Genomic DNA, 27526 nt, shown 5'->3' on the forward strand with positions numbered 1-27526 from the left:
ATTTTTGGGGTCTCCAAAATCACTGCAGATGGTGATTGCAGCCATGAAATTAAAAGATGCTTATTCCTTGGAAGGAAAGTTATGACCATCGTAGACAGCATATTAAAAAGCAGAGACATTACTTTGCCAACAAAGGTCCGTCTAGTGAAGGCTAAGGTTTTTCCAGTAGTCATGTATGGATGTGAAAGTTAGACTATTAAGAAAGCTGAGCAAAGAAGAATTGATGCTTTTGAACTGTGGTGTTGGAGAAGACTCTTGAGAGTCCCTGGACTGTAAGGCGATCCAACCAGTCCATCCTAAAGGAAATCAGTCTGGGTGTTCATTGGAAGGACTGATGTTGAAACTGAAACTTCAATACTTTGGCCACCTGATGTGAAGAGCTGACTCATTTGAAAAGACCCTGATGCTGAGAAAGATTGAGGGCAGGAGGAGAAGGGGACGACAGAGGATGAGATGGCTGGATGGCATCACTGACTCAGTGAACATGCATTTGGGTAAACTTCGGGAGTTGCTGATGGATAGGCAGGCCGGTGGTGCTGCAATCCATGCGGTCGCAAAGAGTCGGACACGACTGAGCGACTGAACTGAACTGAGTCAAGGATTGGCTCCGTGATAAATAACCCGCTTGCAAAGGCGGGAGACAGGTTGGATCCCTGGACCTGGAAGATCCACTGGAGTAAAAAACGGCAACCTCCTCAGGTATTCTTGCCTGGAAAATTCTGTGGACAGAGGAGCCTGGAACGCTAGAGTCCATGGGGTCGCAAAGAGTTGGACACGCAAAGAGCTGGACATGAGTAGCAGAGCGCGGGCGCACGCACACACACAAACACGAGCTGCTGCTGCTGCTGCTGCTGCTAAGTCACTTCAGTCGTGTCCGACTCTGTGCGACCCCATAGACAGCATCCCACCAGCCTCCCCCGTCCCTGGGATTCTCCAGGCAAGAACACTGGAGTGGGTTGCCATTTCCTTCTCCAGTGCATGAAAGTGAAAAGTGAAAGTGAAAATGAAGTCGCTCAGTCGTGTCCGACTCTTAGCGACCCCATGGACCATAGCCTACCAGTCTCCTCCGTCCATGGGATTTTCCAGGCAAGAGTAGTGGAGTGGGGTGCCATTTGCCTTCGACACACGAGCTAAGGTAGTCTATAAGTCAAAAGGTTTTCCTTTATTGCTGCTGGCCGAGCAAGCAGGATTCCTTGTCTGGCACCCCAACCCAACCTCATCGCACCTCTCCTCCTTTTCGCTCTCCCTCACTACACCAACCACCGGCAGCTAGCTACGCTAAGGCTGGACAGAGCTTTGGAAATTTTGAAGGCAGAGGGAGGTGAAGCACAAGTTGGGGGAACTGAAAAGCATTCTGTAGCACCACTCCCTACCAACAAAAACTCTTCGCCCTCTACCCTTAAGAAACATGACGTTCGGCGAAGACGCACTTCCGGTCATGGAGCCAAACAAAATCCGGGAGGGCAAGAGACCGGAAGTAACCGCCCTCGCGCCTCTCCTCCCGCCCCTTCTTAGTTTCCCTGCATCTTTTGGGAGAATGAGGCTGCTTGAGGGCGGTGGCTGAGGTGCTGTTGCTGAGGGACAAGTCGGAGCCCAGACCGGGTGAGTGCCCGCTGTCTCGGCCGCGGATCGGTTCACTTTGCTCGGATGACCTTCGTCCTGCCAGGGATAGAGGGCGGGGAGTCATGCGGGGGGCGCTCTGTGAAGAGGCGCCGCCGCGGGTCTGTGGCAAAGGAACGAGCTGGAGGGGTTGCGAGTGGGGCCGGCGCCCTGGTCGGGCCCGCGGAGCCCGCGAGGTCAGAGCCCAGGGAGTCGGGCGGCCGGGCCCGGGTCAGGGCTCGCGGGACGGGGGTGTGGTCTGGCCCCGAGCCCCGCAGGCGGGGCTCCCGCGCCTGGCGTGGAGGACGGGAAAGGCCTTTCTCCAAGGCAGGCGTTCACAACCAGCTGAACCGGGTGGTTACTCTTACCCAGCTTTCTCACGCAACCCTTCGGTCAGTCATTTCCTGACCCCTTGGAAGTCTCAGCCTTCTTTATGGCTGCTCTGCTCCATATTACACATATGCACACAAGGATTAGACAGGTGTGTGATCGGTTTTGTTGGGTGCTTTTTATGAGAAGCTACCACCCAAAATTATTTTTCTTAACTTATATTCCTTGAAGTTCTTGTTACTTTGGCTGGAAACGCTGATGCTCTTTATAAGGCTTGTCTCCTTATTTGCTGCGATGAGAACTACTACTTTATAAACGTTAGTATTGCTGTTTTTAAAGCTTGCCTCCTTACTTGTTGCGACGAAAACTAATTTCTAAACGTTAGTATTGCATCAAACGTTAATATGATGTTGAAGTTTTATTTACTCACTCTCCCTATCCACCTTTACCCACCTAGAGGTCCAGGTTGAGAGACAGTAACTTATTGTTGGTGAACTTGGCTTCCTCTCACTCATCCGGTTCCCTGATGTAGTTAAGAGTCACATGCATTCTTACTAGCATGAAAACAAATAACCCATTCAAAAAAATTGGCGGAAGACCTGAATAGACATTTCTCTAAAGAGGACATACAGATGACCAGTAGGTACATGAAAAGATGTTCAACTTCAGTAATTATTAGAGAAATGTAAATCAAAACTACAATGAGATATCACCTCACAGCAGTTACAATGGCTGTCATCAAAAAATCCAAAAACAACAAATGCTGGAGAGGGTGTGGAGACAAAAGAACCCTTCTATATTGCTTATGGGAATAAAATAGTCATTATGGGAATCAATATAGTCACTATGGAGAACAGTATGGAGGTTCCTTAAAAAACTAAAAATAGAGCTATCATGCTGCTGCTAAGTCGCTTCAGTCGTGTCCGACTCTGTGCGACCCCATAGACAGCAGCCCACCAGGCACCGCCGTCCCTGGGATTCTCCAGGCAAGAATACTGGAGTGGGTTGCCATTTCCTTCTCCAGTGCATGAAAGGGAAAAGTGAAAGTGAAGTCGCTCAGTCGTCCGACTCTTAGCGACCCCGTGGACTGTAGCCTACCAGGCTCCTCCATCCATGGGATTTTCCAGGCAAGAGTACTGGAGTGGGGTGCCATTGCCTTCTCCGAGAGCTATCATATGATCCAGCAATCCCACTCCTGGGCATACATCTGCAAAAGAACATCCACAAGGATACATGCACCCCAGTGTTCATTGCAACACTGTTCACAATCGCCAAGATAGGGCGAAACCTAAATGTTTATCTACAGAGGACTGGATAAAAAAGATGCAGTACATATATTACAATGGAATATTCATTTCAGTTCAGTCGCTCAGTCGTGTCCGACTCTTTGTGACGCCATGAATCACAGCACTCCAGGCCTCCCTGTCCATCACCAACTCCTGGAGTTTACTCAAACTCATGTCCATTGGGAGAAGGCAATGGCACCCCACTCCAGTACTCTTGCCTGGGAAACCCCATGGACGGAGGAGCCTGGTAGGGTGCAGCCCACGGGGTCGCTAAGAGTCGGACACGACTGAGCGACTTCACTTTCACTTTTCACTTTCATGCACTGGAGGAGGAAATGGCAACCCACTCCAGTATTCTTGCCTGGAGAATCCCAGGGACGGAGGAGCCTGGTGGGCTGCCGTCTATGGGGTCGCACAGAGTCGGACACGATTGACGCGACTTAGCAGCAGCAGCAGCAGCATGTCCATTGAGTCAGTGATGCCATCCAGCCACCTCATCCTCTGTCGTCCCCTTCTCCTCCTGCCCCCAAACCTTCCCAGCATCAACGGAATATTACTCATCCATTAAAAAGAATGATATAATACCATTTGCAGCAACATGGATGGACCTAGAGAGTGCCATACTGAGTGAAATGAGTCAGAGAAGGAGAAATATCCTGTGACATCCCTTGTATGTGGAATCTGAAAAGAAATGATACAAATAAACTTACAAAACAGAAAAAGATTCATAGGCTTAGAAAAGAAACTTATGGTTGCCAGGGGAAGGGATAGTTAAGGACTTTGAGAAGGTCATGTACACACTGCTATATATAAAACGGATAATCAGTTAGGACCTACTGTATAGCACATGGAACTCTGCTTCATGTTATGTGCTAGCCTAGATGTGGGAGGAGGGTTTGGGGGAGAATGGATACATGTATATGTATGGCTTCCCAGGTGGTGCTAGCGGTAAAGAACCCACTTGCCAATGCAGGAGACACAGGTTCAGTCCCTGGGTCGGAAAGATCCCCTGGAGGAGGGCATGGCGATCTACTTCAGTATTTTGCCTGGAGAATCCCATGGACAGAGTAGTCTGCAGGCTATAGTCCGTGGGGTCGCAAAGAGTCAGACACAACTGAAGTGACTTAGCATGCCTATGTATGGCTGAGTACCTTCAAGGTTCACCTGAAACTGCCACAATATTGTTAATTGACTATACCCCAGTACAAAATACAAAGTTTAAAGTTTCAGTTCAGTTCAATCGCTCAGTCGTGTCTGACTCTTTGTGACCCCATGAATTGCAGCACGCCAGGCCTCCCTGTCCATCACCAACTCCTGGAGTTTACCCAAACTCATGTCCATCGAGTCCGTGATGCCATCCAGCCATCTCATCCTCTGTCGTCCCCTTCTCCTCCTGCCCCCAATCCTTCCCAGCATCAGGGTCTTTTCCAATGAGTCAACTCTTCGCATGAGGTGGCCAAAGTATTGGAGTTTCAGCCTCAACATCAGTCCTTCTAATGAACACCCAGGGCTGATCTCCTTTAGGATGGACTGGTTGGATCTCCTTGCAGTACAGGGACTCTCAAGAGTCTTCTCCAATACCACAGTTCAGAAGCATCAATTCTTCGGCGCTCAGCTTTCTGCACAGTCCAACTGTCGCATCCATACATGACTACTGGAAAAACCAGAGCCTTCACTAGATGGACCTTTGTCGGCAAAGTAATGTCTCTGCTTTTTAATATGCTATCTAGGTTGGTCATAACTTTTCTTCCAAGGAGTAAGCATCTTTTAATTACATGGCTGCAGTCAACATCTGTAGTGATTTTGGAGCCCTCCCAAATAAAGTCTGCCACTGTTGCCACTGTTTCCCCATCTATTTCACATGAAGTGATGGGACCAGATGCCATGATCTGAGTTTCCTGAATGTTGAGCTTTAAGCCAACTTTTTCACTCTCCTCTTTCCCTTTCATCAAGAGGCTCTTTAGTTCTTCACTTTCTGCCATAAGGGTGGTGTCATCTGCATATCTGAGGTTATTGATATTTCTCCCGGCAATCTTGATTCCAGCTTGTGCTTCTTCCAGCCCAGCGTTTCTCATGATATACTCTGCATATAAGTTAAATAAGCAGGGTGACAATATACAGCCTTGATGTATTCCTTTTCCTATTTGCAACCAGTCTGTTATTCCATGTCCAGTTCTAACTGTTGCTTCCTGGCCTGCATGCAGGTTTCTCAAGAGACAGATCAGGTGGTCTGGTATTCCCATCTCTTGAAGAATTTTCCACAGTTAATTGTGATCCACACAGTCAAAGGCTTTGGCATAGTCAATAAAGCAGAAATAGGTGTTTTTCTGGAACACTCATGCTTTTTTGATGATCCAGTGGATGCTGGCAGTTTGATCTCTGGTTCTTCTGCCTTTTCTAAAACCATCTTGAACATCTGGAAGTTCATGGTTCACATATTGCTGAAGCCTGACTTGGAGAATTTTGAGCGTTACTTTACTAGCGTGTGAGGTGAGTGCAATTGTGCGGTAGTTTGAGCATTCTTTGGTACTGCCTTTCTTTGGGATTGGGATGAAACCTGACCTTTTCCAGTCCTGTGGCCACAGCTGAGTTTTCCAGATTTGCTGGCATATTGAGTGCAGCACTTTCACAGCATCATCTTTCAGGATTTGAAATAGCTCAACTGGAATTCCATCACCTCCAGTAGCTTTGTTCGTAGTGATGCTTTCTAAGGCTCACTTGACTTCACATTCCAGGATGTCTGGCTCTAGGTGACTGATCACACCATCGTGATTATCTGGGTCGTGAAGATCTTTTTTGTACAGTTCTTCTGTGTATTTTTGCCACCTCTTAATATCTTCTGCTTCTGTTAGGTCCATACCATTTCTGCCCTTACCGAGCCCATCTTTGCATGAAATGTTCCCTTGGTATCTCTAATTTTCTTGAGATCTCTAGTCTTTCCCATTCTATTGTTTTCCTCTATTTCTTTGCACTGATCACTGAGGAAGGCTTTCTTATCTCTCCTTGCTATTTTTTGGAACTCTGCGTTCAAATGGGTATATCTTTCCTTTTCTCCTTTGTTTTTCACTTCTCTTCTTTTCACAGCTATTTGTAAGGCCTCCTCAGACAGCCATTTTGCTTTTTTGCATTTCTTTTCCATGGGGATGGTCTTGGTCCCTGTCTCCTGTACAATGTCATGAACCTCTGTCCATAGTTCTTCAGGCACTCTGTCTATCAGATCTTGTCCCTTAAATCTATTTCTCACTTCCACTGTTTAAAGTTTGGGGGGAAAAAATAGAGTCACATGCACTCAGAATTTGACTAGTTTTCTTCATCAGCCAAGGGAACTAAAGTAGAAACTGCGATCAAATTTTGGGCAATAGACTTCACATATTTTAGTGGAATATTGCCCAAAAGTAGTCTTTAATTGTCTGAGTAAATCACGTCTCTCCCAGAAACAGCTACATAAAAATATTTAGGGGGACTTCCCTGGTGGTACAATGGCTAAGACTCCACACTCCCAAAGCAGGGGCCCTGAGTTTGATCCCTGGTCAGGGGACTAGATCCCACATGCCACCATTAAGAGCTTGAATGCTGCAGCTGAAGAGCCCACAAACTATAACTAAGACCCAGCAGAGCCAAATAAATAAATATTTAAAGTATTTTGGAAGTTTGTTTCATTGGGGAGTCAGTGTTGGTGAAAAGTGTCATTAACTCAGGTGTCTTTAATTGGTACTTTTCTGACTTTTTATTTTCAGCATAATGGCAGAAACTTTTAACTTTTTAATTAATTCATACTTTTTCTAACTTTTTATTTTCAGCATAATGGCAGAAACTGCTTCTCCACTGAAGCACTTCGTGCTGGCTAAGAAGACAATTACAGCAATCTTTGACCAGTTACTGGAGTTTGTTACTGAAGGATCACATTTTGTTGAAGGTTAATTTCTCTAAGTTTTTAAAATAATTACTTTTGAAAATATATAAAGATCTTTTATTCTTTCAACCTTGGATACAGAACACATATAGCATTGTGCTATATGAGATGCCATAACAACACCCATTTCTGCTGACCAAAGGAGGAAGATTGAATTATATTAATAGCAACTAAGAAAGAAGTGCATGTGTGAGGTCCTGTTTAAGCACTTAATAATAGCTCATTTAATACTCAGATCAACACTGAGGCAGATTTTAATCACACTCATTTTAAAGATAAAGTACCTAAGGCACAGAAAAGGTAAGCAGCTCACCAAAGATCACACAGCTAGTAAATGCCCAGACTAAAAAGTCAGGTGGCCCACATTTAGCAATTATACTTATCTCCTTGTCAATTCAACAGTTAAGTCAACATCTCAGATCTATTTTAGTGAAAAGTGAGACAGGAAAGCTGTGACAAACCTAGACATTATATTAAAAGCAGAGACATCACTTCGCCAACAAAGGTCCATATAGTCAAAGCTATGGTTTTTCCAGTAGTCAAGTATGGATGTGAAAGTTGGACCATAAAGGCTGAGCACCAAAGAATTGATGCTTTTGAACTATGGTGCTGGAAAAGACTCTTGAGAGTCCCTTGGAGAGCAAGGAGATCAAACCAGTCAGCCCTAAAGGAAATCAACCCTGAATGGTTATTGGAAGGACTAATTCTGAAGCTGAAACTCCAATACTTTGGCCACGTGATGCAAAGAGCCAGCTCAGTGGAGTTAGCTGAAGCTTCAATAGCTTCAATACTTTGGCCACCTGATGCTGGGAAAGATTGAAGGCAAAAGGAGAAGAGGGTGGCAGAGGATGAGATGGTTAGATAGCATCACCGACTCAATGGACATGAATTTGAGCAAACTCTAGGAGATGGTGAAGGACAGGGAAGCCTGGCATGCTGTGGCCCATGGTGTCACAAAGAGTCAGACAGAGCTTAGTGACTGAACAACAACCATTACCTATTCAAACCTCACTCTTAGCATGTGAATCTCTCTTCTCAGTTCAAGATTTGAAGCTCTTGTCAGAATGAAATTATAATTGGTGGATATTATTTTCTAGTTACTCTGTTCAGAAATGTGTTTTGGTCTTAGTGGGTATTTTGTATTAGATGAATAGTAAATACCCTTTTGGGTCTTCCCTGGTAGTCCAGTGGCTAAGACTCTGTTCCAATGCAGCAGACCTGGATTCAAATCCTGGTCAGGGAACTGGATCCCACATGCTGCAACTAAGACGTGGCACAGCCAAATAAATAAATAAACATTTTAAAAATAAATAAATACCCTTTTGACTGGACCCCTCTAATTTTTAATAATTTTGTAATTCTGAGCAGTATTCTTAATGACCCTTGCAACAAGGCATTCACCTTTTACCAAATACTCAGATACCATGCCATTTTTATTTTCAAATGTCATGTTAATATAGAACAAGACCAAAATGTATGCACATCTTAAGTATTCTGTTTTATAATTACTGGAGTGGGTTGCCATTTCCTTCTCCAGGGATCTTTCTAACCCAGGAATCAAACCCAGGTCTCCTACACTGCAGGCAGATTCTTTACTGCCTGAGCTACAAGGGAAGCCCTATAATTACCTTAATATTCATCTATATTATTTTGTCTAATACCATTTTAATTTTACAGCAACATATAAGAATCCAGAACTTGACCAAGTAGCTACGGAGGATGATCTGATAGAAATACAGAGGTATAAAAACAAGCTTTCCATCATTGGTGAGGTGCTGTCTCGGAGACACATGAAAGTGGCATTTTTTGGCAGGTAACTCTACTACTCTTATCAAGGATAGTTTTCAGCTTGATCATATCTGCAGCTTTGTTTCTGATGTTTCAGCAAGGGTATTCCTTCTTCTGCTCATATTAAATGTTAAAGCAATTAGCATGTAAAAGAATTTGTTCATTTTAGTTCCTGGTATAAAATAAAGCTTTATGAAAGTCATTTCTTTTTTAAGGGCGCTCACTTCTAAGAATTGGCTTCTTAGCCAATTATAAGAATAGAAAAACAGATAAGTATAATTTGTGACTTATATCTTTTAAGTTTCTATTGATTATCAGATGTGTCTTCCAAAAAGATTTTCAGCTCCATGATTCCCAGAGGGAGAATAAGACATGCCATTCCTTAAAGAAACTTCTGGAGTGATAAGAGTGATTTCTGCCACAGCTTATACATTAACTTAGGGACCATTTGTTAACTATGTACCAATCACTCTGTTAAGCGCTAGAGATGCAAAGACAAATGACAAGGGCCATACTTGGTTGTTCAGATATCGTGTGTTGTGTACCAGTAGAGGCATTTATTTACTCACTAAGCTAACCTTGTAGGCCCTCTAAGCTATTTCCCACCTTAGGGCTTTAGCGCTTGGTGGTAGCCTATGCGTGTAGAATTCTCTGTGCCTTGTTCAGCGTCTGACTCCTTTGCATTCTTTAAGTCTCATTCTAAATGTTACTATAGAAACCTTTCCAGACCAAGCTATCTAAGGTATTCCTTTTCAGTTATTCTCTACTAAACCACCTTGTTTATGTCCTTGAAAAACTTTTCTTCAAGCTCTGTGTCTGTTTGTCTTTTGTTTTATGTTATTTGCTTTACCCACTTGACCTTACACAGAGTCTAGCATGAAGTAAGTCCATGAAGGAGACCCTACCTCAGGTTAGGGTGGAGTAGGAGTCAGAGTAGGAGGGAAGAGGCTTGTTGGGGAAGTGATGACTCAGTTGTCCTACTTGAGAAGAAGAAATAGGAATGAGTTTTGCATGTGAAGAAAGTCCAGCCCAGATTTAAGAAGACGGGATATTAGATCACACCTTGTGATGGAAATCAAAAAGCAAGAAAGATAAAAAGGGTAAGGAAGGATAGGTTTATGGGAAATGTAGGATTTGTTTTCCTCCATTTTATTTTTCTGAAATATACATTGCTAATAGTTATGTAAACCAAGTTGTCAACTTCATAAAAAATGGAATCGGGTGAAATTTTTGTACAAAATTTACATTCTAAAAAAGTTGGCCTTTGACCCAGTGAAAGAACAAAATTTTTATCATCATGTTTTGTCATGATTTTGTCATGATTTTGTGTATTCATTCTTCAGGACAAGCAGTGGGAAGAGCTCTGTTATCAATGCCATGTTGTGGGATAAAGTCCTCCCTAGTGGGATTGGCCATACAACCAATTGTTTCCTGAGTGTTGAAGGAACTGATGGAGATAAAGCTTATCTCATGACAGAAGGGTCAGATGAAAAAAAGAGTGTGAAGGTACTGTTTGACCTTTCATAGCATAATGCACCTGAAATAATGTCCTTAACTTGTTCTTTTAGAAAGCTTTTTACAAGATGTCTGCATTGCTAGAGATGGAAGAACCATTAGTTATTTCTCTTAATAGCTTTTAAAACCATCAGTAATATTTTGAATTTTCTAAAATACTTTTGCTTCAGAGCTAAATTCTTGGAAGAATAAAACCTGTCCTTAACTTGAAGATAAATTAGAATTAGAAGTTTATAAATATTTTAAAGTACTGTTCCCAGTGAAAAGAGCATTATTGAAGTGTGTCATTGCTGTTTAATCACAAATCTTGTCTTTCTAAAGAAAACTTTGTTTAAAAAATTGGGCTCTGGAATCTGTTTTTTGACCCACAGCTGTGCCTTTAGAAACTGTTTTTGCCTTCGGAATATTTGGAAAGCTAATTCATGTCTAAATGCTATACTTGATCAGATAAAAGCCAGTGGTAGTTCCGTACCTTGTATAAATTTCTTAAGGAATTCAGTGGCACTAGGTTTTTTCAGCCAAACAAAAAGAAAAAACAATTAGTATGCAAGTTTTTGCTTTGGTATGAAAGCAAGTGGAAAAGGCACTGTTTCTCACTATATTCACTTTAGTCATAAGAGCTTTCCCACAAATACAGAAGTTCAGTATGTGAAGATCCATGCCATTTTAGTTTTGACTAAACTGTGAGTGAATTCATAGGTCTAGGCATCTTCCTGTTAGTTTGCCATTTGATCAGAGCAGGTAACTCAGTCGGTCTAATACCCTTCAGTATTTACTTAACGAGCAATAAATGAGATGATATTTATGAAAATATTCAAACTTTTAAGCCATACAAAGAGTTACAAGTTTGTAATTCTATCAGAAAGTTTATAAAAGCAAGCAAAGAAACCACTACCTATCACTGTCGCTGTGGAAATTCACTTCATCCCTGATCAGGACTACTGTGGCCATTTGATAAGAGATGCTTCCCTTTTAAAGTTTGCTGTAAATTGCAAAAGAATCATAGCAGTATGTGTGCTGATGCCCTTTCCTTGATTATTAATTTGGTCTTAAGCCCTTTGAATTTAATTGTATGTTTAATTTAACACGTACATGAAAGATAATAAACGAATGTATATCAGAAGTCATCTTGAGAAATAGAAATATTTTAGGGAGCTTAAACGGAAAGAGAAGGCATCAGTCAGTTCAGTTCAGTTGCTCAGTCATGTCCAACTCTTTGTGACCCAATGGACTGCAGCACACCAGGCTTCCCTGTCCATCGCCAACTCCCAGTGTTAACTCAAACTCATGTCCATTGAGTCGGTGATGCCATCCAACCATCTCATCCTCTGTCCTACCCTTCTCCTGCCTTCAGTTTTTCCCAGCATCAGGGTCTTTTCAAATGAGTCATTTCTTCGCATTAGGTGACCAAAGTATTGGAATTTCAGCTTTAACATCAGTCTTTCCAAAGACTATCCAGGACTGATTTCCTTTAGGATGGACTGGTTGGATCTCCTTGCAGTCCAAGGGACTCTCAACAGACTTCTCCGACACCACAGTTCAAAAGTGTCAATTCTTCGGCGCTCAGCTTTCTTTATAGTCCAACTCTCACATCCATACATGACTACTGGAAAAACCATAACTTTGACTAGATAGACCTTTGTTGGCAAAGTAATGTCTCTGCTTTTTAATATGCTATCTAGATTGGTCATAGCTTTTCTTCTAAGGAGCAAACGTCTTTTAATTTCATGGCTGCCTTCACCACCTGCAGTGATTTTGGAGCCCCCAAAAATAAAGTCTGTCACTGTTTCCACTGTTTCCCCATCTATTTGCTATGAAGTGATGGGACCAGAGGCCATGATCTTAGTTTTCTGAATGTCGAGTTTTAAGCCAACTTTTTCACCCTCCTCTTTCACTTTTATCACAAGGCTCTTTAGTTGTTTTTCGCTTTCTGCCATAAGGGTGGTGTCATCTGCATATCTGAGGTTATTGATATTTCTCCCGGCAAACTTGATTCCAGCTTGTGCTTCATCCAGCCCAGCGGGTGGTCATAGTCATTAACTTTAAAGCATGCTTCTGTGAATACTGCCTAGTGACATTCCTTTACCCCCCCATCCCCCATTAGTAAGCAGTAAATTCATTTTAGAAGAGTCAGGAAATACAATTAGAAAAAAAGAAAAGAAACTCCACAACTCACACACTTCCAAAATCAGTGGAAATACTTTGGTATAGAGTTAAATTGGTGTTTTTCTGTATTTTTAAAAGAAAATGGTTCTATATGCTATTTTCTGATTTGCTTTTTTTCCCTTAATATATTGTAGATTGTTTTTTTTCATACATACAGTATAATCAAATTCAGGTGTTGCATAGGATGCCATTTGTTGGGGCATTTAGAATGTTTCCAGCCCACATTGTTTTGCACGATGGTATGAGTCAGCTGTTTTCATAGCTGTTATTTTCTTTTTTTCCTACTTGGTAATTTTAAACCTCAGGTTTTTCAAGTTTGCCCCAGATGGTTTTATTTCAAATTATATAAAGTTCTGCTTTTTCTACATGTTTTGCAAAAATAAACTTAGCAATTCCTAATATTTAAAATTTTTCTTGAATTTTGTTACAAGTAGTTTTGTTTTTTCTTTCCTTCCCTCTTTAGACAGTTAATCAGCTGGCCCATGCCCTTCATATGGACAAAGACTTGAAAGCTGGGTGTCTTGTACATGTGTTTTGGCCAAAGGCAAAATGTGCCCTCTTGAGAGATGACCTGGTTTTAGTTGACAGGTAAAATTACAGGTGAAATGTTTTCTCATTGTAAAAGTTTTGTTTAATAGAAATGCTGCTTGCCTGTAGAATGCAGTACATAAAATTTTAAATGTTCAGTTGCTGCTTTGTTTTCCTTTGCTAGATTGTAACAGAACATTTAAGGTATTATTTTTTATTTTGTTTCTTAATGGTTTCATGAAAGTGCTGATTTATCAGTATGATTCTAGTATAGGATATTTCAAGAACTAACCACTTCTTTTGCTAGAGTGACTTTATAGTTTCGATAATGGGCTGGGCCTTAGAGACTGTCTGATTCTAGATATGTTGATTATTGTGGTTTAGTAGCTGAGTTGTGTCCGACTCATGACTCCATGGACTGTAGCCCACCAGACTCCTCTGTCCATGGGATTTCCCAGGCAAAAATGCTGTAGTGGGTTGCCATTTCCTTCTTTGGGGGATCTTCTTGACCCAGGGATCAAACCCACATTCATGGAAGCCCAGATATCTTTGATAGATAACTCTAAACAGTTATTATTTTTAATCAGTAATCATTCTTGAGACCTAGTTTCCCAAAATAACTGCTGGACAGTTCATGCAGCTTTTCGTTGTTCAAGAATTAATCACATGCTTTTGAAATTTATTACCAGCTCTTCTGATTAACCTGCATTTAATATGTTCTTTAAAAATCATCCTACTACATTGGTGCTTAATAAAATGGTAATGCATGTCCCTTTAGCAGAGCCCTTAACCAAAAAAAGTAGTTAAATGATTTTTTTAAAATTGTGGTATGCTCTTTTGTTTCCTTAAGTTAAAATTTCAGTGTTTTATGGAAAATTTTTTTTTTATTTGATGAGGGTCTTCCCTTTTGATTCAAAGAGTATTTCAAGTAATCGACAGAAATAGCTTGGATGAGAGAAAAGGTACTTGGGAAATAAAAACATTGGGTTTTTTTTATGTTTAAATTTTTAAAATAATTAATGTTTGTCCATACCATGTAGCATATGGCATCTTAGTGCCTCAACTAGGGATTGAACTTGCACCCCCTAATCATTGAACTGCCAGAGAAATCGCCTAAAAACATTTAGTTTAAATATAATAGTTTTAATTTTCTTTTACTTCATGGCCAAACTGTATCCATGACCCCAACCTGTTTATCTTGCCAGCTGGTCACAGGATACATCAAGCCAATGTATATACAGTTGGACTATACTTTTTTTTTTTTAACTTTATTTATTTGGCTGCTCTGGGTCTTAGTTGTAGCATGTGGGATCTAGCTCCCTGACCAGGGATCAAACCTGGGCTCCCTGCATTGGGAGCTCAGAGTCTTAGCCACTGGACCACCAGGGAAGTCCCTGGACTATACTTTTTATAGTATAAATTGTGTATTAGCCTCATTTTTTTTTCTAGTGCTTATTTTCAGCCTCCCAAAGCATAAAGTTTTTTTTATTAGAATATAATTGCTTTATAATGTTGTGTTTCTGCTGTACAATGAAGTGAATCAACTATATGTATGCATATGTCCCCTCCCTTGGGCCTCCCAGACCTCCCTCCGCCCCACCATGCCCTCCCACCCATCTCGGTCATCACAGAGCACCAAGCAGGACTTCCTGTGCTTCATAGCAGGTTCCCACTAGCTATCTATTTTAACACATGGTGGTGTGTATATACATATACACACACACATATATATTATATGTATCAGTCTTAATCTCCCTGAGAAAACCATAATTTAAAAGGACACATGTACCCTAGTGTTCATTGTAGCACTACTTAAAGTAGTCAGGACAAGGACACAACCTAAATATCTAATGACAGATTAATGGATAAAGAAGAAATGGTACATATATACAGTGAAATATTACTCAGCCATAAAAAGGAAGGAAACAAGGTCATTTGTGGAGGTGTGGATGGACCTAGAGAGTCTGACACACAGAGTAGAGTAAGTCAGAGAAAAACAAATATTGTATATTAAAGCATAAAGATTTTAAATATTTATCATGTCACTTGTTTTGTCAAAAATCATGAGGTTTTCTCTCTTTAATAAATAAACATTTTTAACATTTGTTTAGTTGTCAGTTGGATAGGCTCTGGGAGTTGTCAGCAGAACAGAAGTATATAGAGCACAATTCTCAACTTTCCACAACTGCTCTCTTATAGGTGAGAAAGTAATTTAAATCTCCTAGGCTTCAGACTGATAACTGGTAGAAATCCTATCCTTTAGACTTAACTAATTCTTAAAAGTTAAAAAAAAATTATCTCTCTATAATCTAAGTTTTCTTTTTAAAGAATGTATAGGGACTTCCTTGGAGGTCCAGTGGTTAAGAATCTGCGCTTCTGTGCAGAGGGTATGAGTTCAAGCCCTGATCAGGGAACTGGGATTTCATATCCTACATGCTGTGCAACATGGCCAAAAGAAAAAATATATATGTACCTATATGTATATAAAAAATAATTCTTATTTTATTCCCATTAGTCCCGGCACAGATGTCACTACAGAGCTGGATAGCTGGATTGATAAGTTTTGCTTAGATGCTGATGTCTTTGTTTTGGTTGCAAATTCCGAATCAACTCTAATGAACACGGTAGGATCTAATCATTATTTTGTTTGAGTGATAGAATATGAAGTAATATCCTTTCTGATTATGAAAAGTAAGGGAAATCCAAATCATATATTAGAAGGAAGCTGTAATATCAGGGGTGAATGAAGGGGTTTGTGTTTCTATGGGACTAGAAGGACTGATTTTGATTTGATGGTTCTAGCTTGTAGTGAGTATTTGAGTTGAAGGTGTGTTGTTGACATTCACTGTAGTTATTTGCAAGTTTCTAAAGGAACAGACACCAGAATTGTTAGGCTGTTAACTTAAGTATTTTAAATAAGATATAACACTCCCACCTCACCTCCCTGCCTGGCAGGCAAAGCTTTTCATATTTTGAGTTTTGTCAACTTTCTCACAAAGGTTTACCTGTATATACCCTAGATTTCTGCTTACCTGTGTATACTCTAAGCTGCTGTTAAACATAGAAGATTATTTATCCAGGATGTCTAGAACCAGACATAATCTCAAACTTTCCAGAGTTTTGATATCTAATATCCAAAGCTATAGTGTAATTTTTAAACATTATTATTCCTCAAAAACATATAAATGGCTAAACACCATTAAAACCTAGGTGTTACCAACAAGTCCTGTTTTGTCACCGTTATTAGTGTTTATATGGCCCGATCTATATCATAAACCATTGTGCTCTGACACAACTGACAGCTGTTTACAACCTGATGGTATAAAAAATAGGTAAATGTTTAAAATCTGGTTTAGAGTAACTTCATTATTTAGGTGTCAGATAAATAAACTTTGATATACCTCTTGACTTTGGTACCTTTGTTTATGTTATTCTTGGCTCACAATTCTTTCCCCTCTCAATTTTTCCGTCCTTCAAAAGCCATTGTTAGTACCATCATGCCCATCTTTATCACTACTCCCTCCTTTGTACATCATTTCTTAATTTCAGTTGGATGTTTATAGCATTTATGGCACATACCTTTTATTGTTTATTGTGATACATGTGTCTTACATTAATTTACTTGGTCTAAATCTTCAAGAAGATTTGAGGTAGCTTTTTAAAAATACTATCATATCTAGCAGTATCTTATGTCCTGCATGTAGTAGAAACAGATAAATATTTGTTAAATTGAATTTCAAAAAAGACTCATGAGAGGAGCAGGAAAATCTTAACTTTTGCTTTCTTATGTTTTAATTTTGTCATCTCTGGAAGTTTAATGTTTAAAGTGCTTTGGGATCCTTTATCTCAGTGGGTGTTCTCACTGTTGTTAAATGATTCAAACTTTTAGATTCAAATAAAGTTTCATGTATAAATATAGAAATAAAGTAGCTTTAAAAGTGAACATACTGTTGGGTATTGGATGTTTTTCAGGAAAAACAGTTTTTTCACAAGGTAAATGAACGACTTTCCAAGCCTAATATTTTTATCCTGAATAATCGTTGGGATGCCTCTGCATCAGAGCCAGAATATATGGAAGATGTAAGTTACATTTTTTTCCCTTAAGTTTTCAAATATAGTAATGTACATTGGTATCTGAGAAAGCAATACATGTCATAGAGTAGAACATCATAAGCAGCTATTCTCTTACTTGAGAAAAGAATATAATTGTACAAAACCTGAAGTGGATATGTGCTAGTTATAGAGTATTAAGCTACTTTGAAATGAAGTTGTATTATGCCAGTACTGTCAAATCATTTTAGATCTTGAAACATCCTTTTGAATTCTCTATTAAAATATAACAGAAAAGTGTACAAATCATTGGTGTCCAGCTCAGTGAATTTTACAAATTTAATACCTTTGTAAGCGTCCAGGTCAAGAAGAAGAACATTCCAGCACCTCAGTATCCCCCATTTCTAGCCTCTACCCTCCAACCGAAGGATAACCACTTGTGTCTCTGATAGCCTGAATTAATTTTTCTGGTTGTTCAACTTTGTGTAATGGGATCACATAGTATCTACTTCTGTGTCAGGTTTCTTTCATTCAACGTTAAATCTGTGACATATATCCATTCCGTTGTGCATAGATGAAGTACATTCTCATTGCTGTATAGTCTTTCATCCTATGAATAACAGTTGATCTCTTCATTCTGATAGTGATGGGCCTTTGGGTAAATTTCCTTCTTTTAGCTGTTACAAATAATGCTGCTGGGCATATTCTTGTGTATGTCTTTTTGTTGCACATTGGTGTGTATTTCTCTTGGGTGTATACCAGTGGTTCTCACTGTGAGGGGTTGTGGGCTACTGGCATCTAGTGGGGAGAGGCTTGCAATGCTGTTAAACAGCCTGTAACACGGAATAGCTCTTGCCCTCAAACCAAAGATTTATCAGACTCACAGTGTCAGTAATGCAGGAATCAGTAATCCATGGGTATAGATTGAGGAGTAGAATTCCTGGATTATAGGTAAAGAATATGCTATTTTAAAAAATGCAGCCCAAGAGTTTTTTGAAGTGCTTATATAAGTTTATATTTCCATCACCAGATTGAGAGTGCCACATGATTTGTATCATTGCCAGTGCTTGGTATTTTTTGCTTTTGTTTTTCATTTTAGTCATGCTGGAGGTTTTAGAAACTTTTTAGAAAGGTGAAGAATCTGGCATTTAGTGTACAAGTAATATTTAATTTATTTGATGCTATTTCTGATTTTAATAGTACGTATTTATTATTTTTTTAAGAAAACTTATAGAGAATTCCTTGGCGGTCCAGTGGTTAGGACTCCATGCTTCCATTGCAGGGGATATGGGTTCGATCCTTGGTTGGGGACCTAAGATCCCACAAGCCACATGGCCTGGTCAAAAGCAAACAAAAAAAAAAAACTAGAACATATATTAATAAAATAAAATTTATACTGTCCCATCACTGTTCACATGTTAGATTATTTGCTTTCATTCTTCCCCTGACCCCCCAAATTGAAATTTTGCTTAATATGAAACCTTATATCCTGTTATTAACTCTTGGTTTGTAATCATACTCTTTCAAATCGAGCTCTCATTTAATCATCAGAGAATCAGAAGATAGCACCCACATATTGTTCTCTGTTCCTCTTTAATTTTATTAAGTCTTAATATGGAGATCTCTTATCATAGCCATAATGTTAAAGGCTGGTACTAAACCCTAACTAACTTCTAATCCTTATTCCTAATTTAGATACCCAAGTGCTGATCTTAAACTTAATGTCACAGCTCTAATCCGTAGCTAATGTGTTCTCCCCAATTTTAATTCCCATTTTTTTTGGAAGAAAAACATACCATTTATGCTGATTTCAAAATAAAACTAACTTCATTATAGCAAATTTATTGCAGCACTTATTTTCTAATTTTAAAGGTATTAATAGCCTCATTGTTGAAAATTTAGAAAATAAAATCCTAAGGAAGAAAGTAAATTGCCACCTATTTTTGTGAGTGTTGCCTGCATGCCGTGTATTAATTACATAAATATATATACACATAATATATCCTTAATACAGAATTAAGAACCTTTCCCTGTGCCATTAAGTACTAGTATTTGTCTACAATATATTTCTTAATAGTTGTATAGTATTTGATGGTCCATCAGAATTTTAAATGTTCAAGGAAGAATCATTAAGTTAAGAGGAAGATTTCCCATCAGCAAGTATCAGGCTTTATTTATTAGAATTTTTTGATTTATTTGTTAATTATAAGGCAAAACTAACAAAACATTGTAAAGCAGCTATACTCCAATTTAGAAAAAGTAGTTGAAAAAATAAAGTTATAAAAAAAAGTATAAGGCAACTGTTACTACATAGTATAGTAATAATATCACTATAAATGGGGTTTAGTATAGGTCTGTAACTCATATTTGTTCAATTATTAGAATTCTTTTAATTCCGTTTTTTTTTGCTAGGTACGCAGACAGCACATGGAAAGATGCCTGCATTTTTTGGTGGAGGAGCTCAGAGTTGTGGATCCTTTAGAAGCACGGAATCGTATCTTTTTTGTTTCTGCAAAGGAAGTTCTTAGTGCTAGAAAGCACAAAGCACAGGGGATGCCGGAAGGTGGTATGTAATCATTATAGATTTCCTTTTGAAATATTAATATAGATTATAAAAATAGCATGCAAAAATATTATCTTGCTATATACTAGGTTTTAAACTCTTCACCTAAATATTACAGGTGGGGCACTTGCAGAAGGATTTCAGGCAAGATTACAAGAGTTTCAGAATTTTGAACAAATCTTTGAGGTAGGAATTTTGTGACTGTATTGACTAATATAAAACTGTATCATTGGTTGGAAAGTGAGCATAGTCTTCTGTTTTCACTACCTGTCTTTGTTAATAATCTTTGGTGTTATTTAGTATAGTTTCTGACAGAACAAGTGAAGCAAGGAAAGTTTGAAGAAAGAAGGTCCCTGCAAAATGGATGATCTGTAAGAACGGAGAATTAAAGATTGTAATTTCTCTTATTCTTTTTTTTTAATGTATTTGTATCTAAATGAGACATTATTTTCTAATATTGTGTTGTGTGATGAATAAAATACTCTATATTCAGTAGTTAGTGACAAGATTAAAGAAATGTAATTGCTGTTGGAGTGGGTAATAGAGCAAAATGAAGATCTTTTTTCTTTTGATACAACGTAGTTAAATGCCATTTGACAAAAGTTAATTACATTTCTCAACTGTATTGCCACCTGTTAATTCTCTACGTTTTATGCCAAACGTCCTGAACAAAACAAATGAATGCAAAAATAATTAAGATACAGGTCCTATACTTTAGGGGAATCTGAGCTACTGAGGTGCAGACTAGTGTGTGTGCCACTGGAGAGAGAAGATCGTGTTAGGTTTTGGGGTAGGTGTTTCATTCAGAGACATTAAAACATCCTAGATTAACTGAAAAATACTTTAACTGTTAATCTTCTTGGCTCTCATTTAGCTCTATCTAGTTGTATTTATTAGATCACATATCTCCTCAACCCCAGATGAACACAGATACTCAGAACTGAAAAAACTTCCATCTCTAATTCTTCCTTATAAGTAGTAACTATTATAATACTAAGGATATAAATGTTAAATGTACTTGGCAGAATTTTTAAAAGTAATCATTTGCTCACTATCCCCTACTTTTAATTTGGTGAGAAGAAGAAAGACCATTAGGTAGACAAAGACAAAATGTTTAATAAGACAGCCTACTCTCTGCTCTCTTGGTAAGGTGTTTCTGATTCTTTGGAGGTCCCTGGAATATCAACTGATGTTCTGTCAAGTTAAGCTGTAGGGTACATAATATCCCAGTTACGTAAAGACCATTATTCATATTCTTTCCCTTTTCTTGCACAAGAGATTCAATCCTCTACCCACTCTTATCAGGATCAGTCATTTCATCCATGGGAAAAATATTGGGGAGAGTATCTTTTGTTGTTTCCCTCATCTTTTCTTATTTATTGAGCTTTTCTTTCTTTGTGTGTATGTGTTGATCATTGATTTCTCCTACCAAATCATGTGCTGTTCAGTTATACATTCATACCTCTTTCATATTGGTTCCTGGTACAGCTTTTGCTTTCCCAGAATATCTCCTTGAAGAGGTGGGAATGAGAAGAATAAAAGATGTGCTGTAGAGCACTGGTTCCCAAACCTGGCTGGTGATGAGAAACATATGAGGTACTTTAGAGACCTGCAGGCTCCTGACCTATCCCAGAGACTTAATCCAGTAGGGCTAGGATGGACCTAGGAATCTCTTAAATGTTTAAAGCTCCCCAAGTGATTGCAATAATCAGGAAGAGTTGGGAACTATTCTTTCTAATGTTTTTAGAAGAAACTTGGTATTTCACTTTTTTTATTTTAAAAGTTCTTTGAGAATCTAAAAATTATGTTTTGGAAAAACTATTTATGAGCAAGAGCTTTTCCATGAAGTTGTAGAGAATGTTAGGCTTTAGAGTCTGAAATTATTGTTTAAAGCTATGATAGATATAAAATGAGAATTAGCTAAAAATTATTTGAATTTACCTAAGGAAATAGTCATATGGGCAAACGATTTTGTCTTGATGGCCAAACCGTTTTTTGGTAATTACATTGACAGCTCTTTTCAACGTTTTGCCAAAGCTCAGATTTGTTACCTTTAAAATTAATTTTGATAATTTATGATTTCTTGTAAATTGATACATTGCTGAGAATTTATAATTTAGTATAAAATTGTTTATTAAAAAATTTTTGTATTTTCTGTATCTATATACCTATATATAGGTATATCATTAGATAAAGTATATAAGAAATATCTGTATTTTAATCTTAATTGAGATTTGTCAATGATTTGATTGCTTTGCTTTATCCTCTAAAGATTAATGGAATAATTTATCAGTTTATAAATAGCATTTTTTGGTTGTTAGTCATTCAGTTCAACTAATGTTTATAGAAAGTTTCTTTCTGCTTTCATTATAAAAGTGGAATGAATTTGTCTATGAGTGTAGCTTTGGATGTCTTCCATGGCTTTCAGTATCCAGATTTCATTGTGGATTAATTTTTAATTATTGTTTTTGGCATTGCCTACTCGATACTAGAGTTATTAAAATTCAGATATTTTGATTCTTCCCGTATGACTTTACTTGATTTTTTTTTTTTTTTGGCGTTGTGATGACAACATATGGCCTTAAATGCCCATTTTCTGTTTTCAGAATTGACTTCTGTTTGTGTGTGTGTAGTCTTACGATTTTTGTGAAAAGAAAAAGCCTTCATCATTTTATCAAACAATCTGATCTTTACCATAGATCTCTTGAGATTCATTTGATTTAGAAGAAGCTGAAAGGTATATTGTATCTTGGTGTTCTTTCTTGCACTTCTTCTGTCAGTTTAAAATACTTCCAAGTAACATGTTTGGAGTGGTAAATAGCATGTTATTGGGTATTTGGGGTCTTTTATCAAGAGGACTTGACAGATTTGTTTTATGTTTTAATTACACATAAATATTAATATTTACAAATTTGTAACTATGTATGACTAGTTGTCAGCTATTTTCTTTAGATGTTAGTAGAAAATCAGAAGATCTTAACTGAAATGTAATTATTGTTTTGCCTCTAAATCTTTAATAAGTTTTCAAGCAGCCTGTAGCATATTCTGACAAGATGGAATTTAAATTATCTGGTGTGGTATTTTAAACTTCACCTTATGAAAGCGGAGTTCCTGATGAAATAAGTCTGGGTACTACTGCAGGCTATATGTGACCTCCATGGAGATTCATAAGTATATTAGTGTATACAGGACTCTGAGAAATGGTTCAGTAAAGAAGCTTTATTTAAATTAGCATTCCCTATACTTCATTTGGAATAGAGTATTCCTTTTGTAGTTGACTTGATGTTTTTCTGATCAGTGGGAACATCAGTGTTGCATACTTTTTAATTAGAAAAAAATTGCCTGTTTTCTTCTTTCTACATATTCACTATATATTTTTGAATCAAGGAGTAACTTGTAATAACTTGGAGATTTTTCCTTTTTGTCTAGTCTAGCTCTAATACTGTGCTGTTATCTACAAATTTGGGGTCTTCATTGCTGATACCTAGATCTGCTTCATCGAGGAACATAGAATTTCTTTTAACTTTTTTTTCTTTTAAAAATATTCTTATTCTTTTATTATAGTTTTGTAAAGTTTAATTTGGCAATTAATAAGACAGTTATTTAAAGTAAAATCAAAGCTTTGTTTTGGTCATTAAAAAATAAGCAAGTGACTCTTTAAATGTTTGATATTATGTAGTTTTGGGTGGCTTTTGCTCTGGCATGTACAAGACAGTAATACTCTTAACTTCCTAACACTAATCTTTTCAAGATTAATGATAATTGAGAAACTTTTATAAATGAGCTTGATGATGAGCAAAAATGAGACTATGCTTTGAAAAAAGTAGTGGGCTCTGAGTTAAGGCTTATAAACTGTTAGCTAAATGAATTATCCTCACGTACCCTGGAGCTAAAGAAATGAATCTGTTTTGTTTTCTATACACTCCAGTATTCTGGCCTGGAGAATTCCATGGACTGTATAATCCATGGGGTCACAAAGAGTTGGACATGACTGAGTGACTTTGACTTTCTGTAAAGTGAAGTGAACAAAATAATCATTTTAGAGATGTGAAGGCTTAACATAGATTATAAATAGGACATTGATTGACTATATACTAATGATTTCAAGGGAACGAATAACAGTGCTAGGGTATTGACTACCTTTAAAACTTGAGAGCTATTTATGTTGATAAAGGATAGCATTACTTTAGGAAGCAATTATCACAGTTTGTACCAGTTTTATATTAAGCTCAAGAAAATAAATTCATGGAAATATTAGAGAGTTGGAAGGTATATCCTTTTAAAAATTTATTGTAAAAAATAAACATGGTGTCCTACAGAACATCTATTGTGGGTATTGATGTGACCCAGATGAGTGTTTCTTGATTGTTCGAAGACCAGCTAGCATTTCTCTATAGATGCTTGCAGTTGTTTTCAGATGTTAATGTCATTATAGAATTAGACTTTCTATGAAGTAAAAGTGAAAGGCCAATTTTAATTTAATAATTTTGCAAAGATTTAAATGATGAATCACAGTAAATGTTTTAAATAACAAGCAGTATGCACACATACTGAAATTGAAACAATTTCACAAAAGAAACATCCATGATCATATGTGATGCATTCTGATGTATTATCCTCTGTGTAAAAAATACTGGTCATGAAACACTGATTTGTACAACTGTTAGTAGGTTAAGAGCTGCAATTAACTTGAAAGTAAAACATGAGATAACGTATCATTTTGACCTGTATGCACACACTATATTGTCCCATGACAATAGTAGGGTTATCTTAGAAATAGCTATAGATATTTTCTATAAACAATTTAAAATACCACGTTGTGTACTGTTAAAAGAGTATTTTTCAATTTGTCCAGGCTTTAATTTGTAGAAGTTCTTTTATGAATTTTATGTGACATCATTCAACTAATTTTTTTTCAGTGAAGAATTCTGATTTCATGGTATAAGAACTTTATGAGGTTATCAATTACAAATTTGAGAAAGATCAAGATAGATGAACTAGAAATAGATTAAAGGTGATCCAAGTAAAATTAGTAATCTAACAAGAAATCTTTTTTAACATTGAAAATAGTACCCTTTTTAATTTGTTTTTGAAAAGAGTATAGTCAAAGATCCATTGCACATTACTGTGTAAAATTACACAAAGCTATGAACTTGCTGTTAAAGCTTTTTTACTTTTGAATCCTTGACTCTTTTTAACCTTTATAACTTTAAGTTGTGTTTATGTTTCATTTATTTTCTTTCCTTATGTCTGTTTTGGTTAATGTTATGAACAGCAAGTTTTTGTGTTTGAATTCCTGAAAATGTTTGGATGGAATTACAGTAATGTGTTATGGCTTGGGCCCCTCGCAGGAGTGTATCTCGCAGTCAGCAGTGAAAACAAAGTTTGAACAGCACACTATCAGAGCTAAACAGATACTAGAAACTGTGAAAAACATAATGGATTCAATAAACGTGGCAGCAGCAGAGAAAAGGTATGAATTCATTTTATTGCCAAATAAAAATTATTTTTGTGTCAATATAAAAAGACTGATCTAAAATTTTTATTATTATTGAATACTTTTCACACTAACATCAGCTTGATAGGTTTAGCTGATGCCTACTTTCATGTTTTTTAATGAATATTTGAAACTGTTAAGCTTTTTTTTTTTTACAACCTTGAACACATTATTTACATTCTCAGTATTACATTCTCAGAATACAGTCTCAGTATTCTTGTGTGTGAGTTGTGATTTTTAAATGTTCAATGACTTGAAAATATCTTTAAAGCTGTGAAAGAACCATTTCTTCAAGCAGAATTTTTGGAAGTTCAAAACAGGTGACTTTTTTTTTTACATTCAACCTATCACTCATCTTTTATTTATTCATACGTTGAAACCTTGAAATGTTTTATGCTAGTTGTGATTTTATATCAACTGGTAAACAAGCAAGGTGGTACTACCTGCCAGCCAGAAGGTGAATTTGGTAAGCATTACGCCATATGTCATACTGTAGTACAGTATTTTGTTCCATTTATTGCCTTATAACGATGAAAACGAATACAGAAACCAGCGCTATTCAAAGAAAAGGGTAGTTCTCACAAACTTGGTATACTTGAAACAAATATCAAGATGTTATTAGATGTTACAAGCATAATGATGTTAAGCGTCAACTGAACCTTTAAGTGGACTTAAGCCAATTAATGGAAAGATATAAAACATCTAAGATTAAATCCAAGACGACGTAAAATTGGTAATTTTGAATGTATTTGATCTTGCTGAGAAGAAAACTCCACTCATGTCTAGGTCTGTTGCCTAATTTTGGCACTTTTGCAGGATGTATAAAATTAGAGAATTTGCAGCATATTAAACACAAGGGTCTGAACCCAGAGTCTGATCGCTGGCCTTGTCACAGTGTTTCTGTATATTGAGCTCAGTTGCTATATTACAGTACCCAAAGTAAGTATTGGTCCACTGGATTGACCTTAATTTTTATAAAAATACAAACATTGAAATAAACCTGGCACAAAAAAGATGTGAATTGAGGATGGTTTGTAACTCTATTAGCTAAAGATGATATTAAAAAAAATCTCTTTTGTCTTCCTATATCATCCAAGGGTTAACAAATTTAGCAGAAAGTAAATATTCTAGGCTTTGTGGGCCATACTGTCTATTTTGCAGCTACTCAGTTCTGCAGTTTTAGAGCAAAAGCAGCCAATTACACCCAATAGATACATGAATGCATGTGACTGTATTCCAAGGAAATTAACAAAAACTAGCAGCTGGCTGGATTGAGCTTGCAGGGTGCTTTATTAAGTAGACTCAATAATGAGTTAGTTCTATTTTGAATATTTGTATCTGTGAAATGGGTGGAGATTTAGAATCCTTATTAATCCTTTGTGGAATTTAGGTGCCACAGGAGCAGAGAGATAGCAGTTTCTATCCAGTCATCTGTAAAACATTTTATGAGTGAAATGTTATTTGAATCCCTTTTAGATGTTGAAATACAAGGTGTTTTCTTTTTCTTATATCACACTAACAGATGGTTCAATATATAAGTGAGTGTCTCCTTAAATTTCTTTAGGACTTAAATGTATCCTGAATATTAATTACTCTTCATACTATAATAGGGTTTATTCAATAGAAGAGAGGGAAGACCAAATTGATAGACTGGACTTTATCCGAAACCAGATGAACCTTTTAACACTGGATGTTAAAAAAAAAATCAGGGAGGTTACAGAGGAGGTTGCAAATAAGGTGGGTAACGTTAGCTTTGTGATAATATCTGGGAATGAAAATACTTTTGATAGTGATAAAAATATTATTCATCTGCTACTTTAAAAGAATATTAAGTTTTTTCAGTTTGATTTTTTTGAGTAGTCATCTTGTTTAAATTTTCTGATTTTTTTGTATTTCCAGGTTTCATGTGCAATGACAGATGAAATCTGTCGACTCTCCGTTTTGGTTGATGAATTTTGTTCTGAGTTTCATCCTACTCCAAGTGTATTGAAAGTATATAAAAACGTAAGTTAAATTGTAGTTAAATGTTATTCAAATACAGTTTACTTATCTTACTGAGTCTTATTCTATTCCAGTGATTTGGCTATTTTAGTGTCTTCATGGCAGTCAGTACAGAATTAAACTGTTAGATCTCCTGTGCACTCTTGTAATAAATGTAAATTATAAAATACACAAGAAAATTATCCACTTCAAAAGAATAAAATCATTTTAGTGTTTATTACTTTTTTAGCATTTTTATAAAGTCTGTATATGTTCTAGAGAAGAAAATAATATGGACACTTATTACCATT

At 37.3% G+C, this 27526-nt stretch overlaps 1 protein-coding gene and 1 long non-coding RNA gene across 28 annotated transcripts in view; both read left to right on the forward strand.

The window, feature by feature from the left end:
• The first annotated feature begins 1522 nt into the window (after positions 1-1522).
• Positions 1523-27526, forward strand: part of MFN1 (mitofusin 1) — a 47836-nt gene continuing 21832 nt past the window's right edge. For 8 of the 27 annotated variants that reach the window (XR_014077127.1, XR_014077126.1, XR_014077129.1 and 5 more), the window contains exons 1-10: positions 9613-9658; positions 10260-10422; positions 13061-13185; positions 15641-15749; positions 17098-17205; positions 19588-19741; positions 19857-19924; positions 25090-25211; positions 26846-26972; positions 27135-27239. Coding sequence is in view for 12 of the 27 variants with exons in the window: in XM_081571000.1 (XP_081427126.1) it covers positions 10294-10422; positions 13061-13185; positions 15641-15749; positions 17098-17205; positions 19588-19741; positions 19857-19924; positions 25090-25211; positions 26846-26972; positions 27135-27239 (1047 nt within the window). In the remaining 15 variants the exon portion in view is untranslated. Of the gene's footprint in view, positions 1603-7015; positions 7132-8138; positions 8208-8805; positions 10017-10259; positions 10423-13060; positions 13186-15640; positions 15750-17097; positions 17206-19587; positions 19742-19856; positions 19925-25089; positions 25212-26845; positions 26973-27134; positions 27240-27526 lie in introns of those variants that run through there. The other 19 variants (XR_014077115.1, XR_014077116.1, XR_014077118.1 and 16 more) reach the window with 6 other exon arrangements.
• On the forward strand, positions 20039-22397 carry LOC145538653 (uncharacterized). The gene is made up of 2 exons (XR_014077132.1): positions 20039-21334; positions 22345-22397. It is a non-coding gene; the product is annotated as an uncharacterized LOC145538653 (long non-coding RNA).

The sequence above is a fragment of the Giraffa tippelskirchi genome, chromosome 2, assembly GCF_054371585.1.
Source record: "Giraffa tippelskirchi isolate mGirTip1 chromosome 2, T2T-mGirTip1v1.2.pri, whole genome shotgun sequence".
Taxonomy (NCBI): Eukaryota; Metazoa; Chordata; class Mammalia; order Artiodactyla; family Giraffidae; genus Giraffa; species Giraffa tippelskirchi.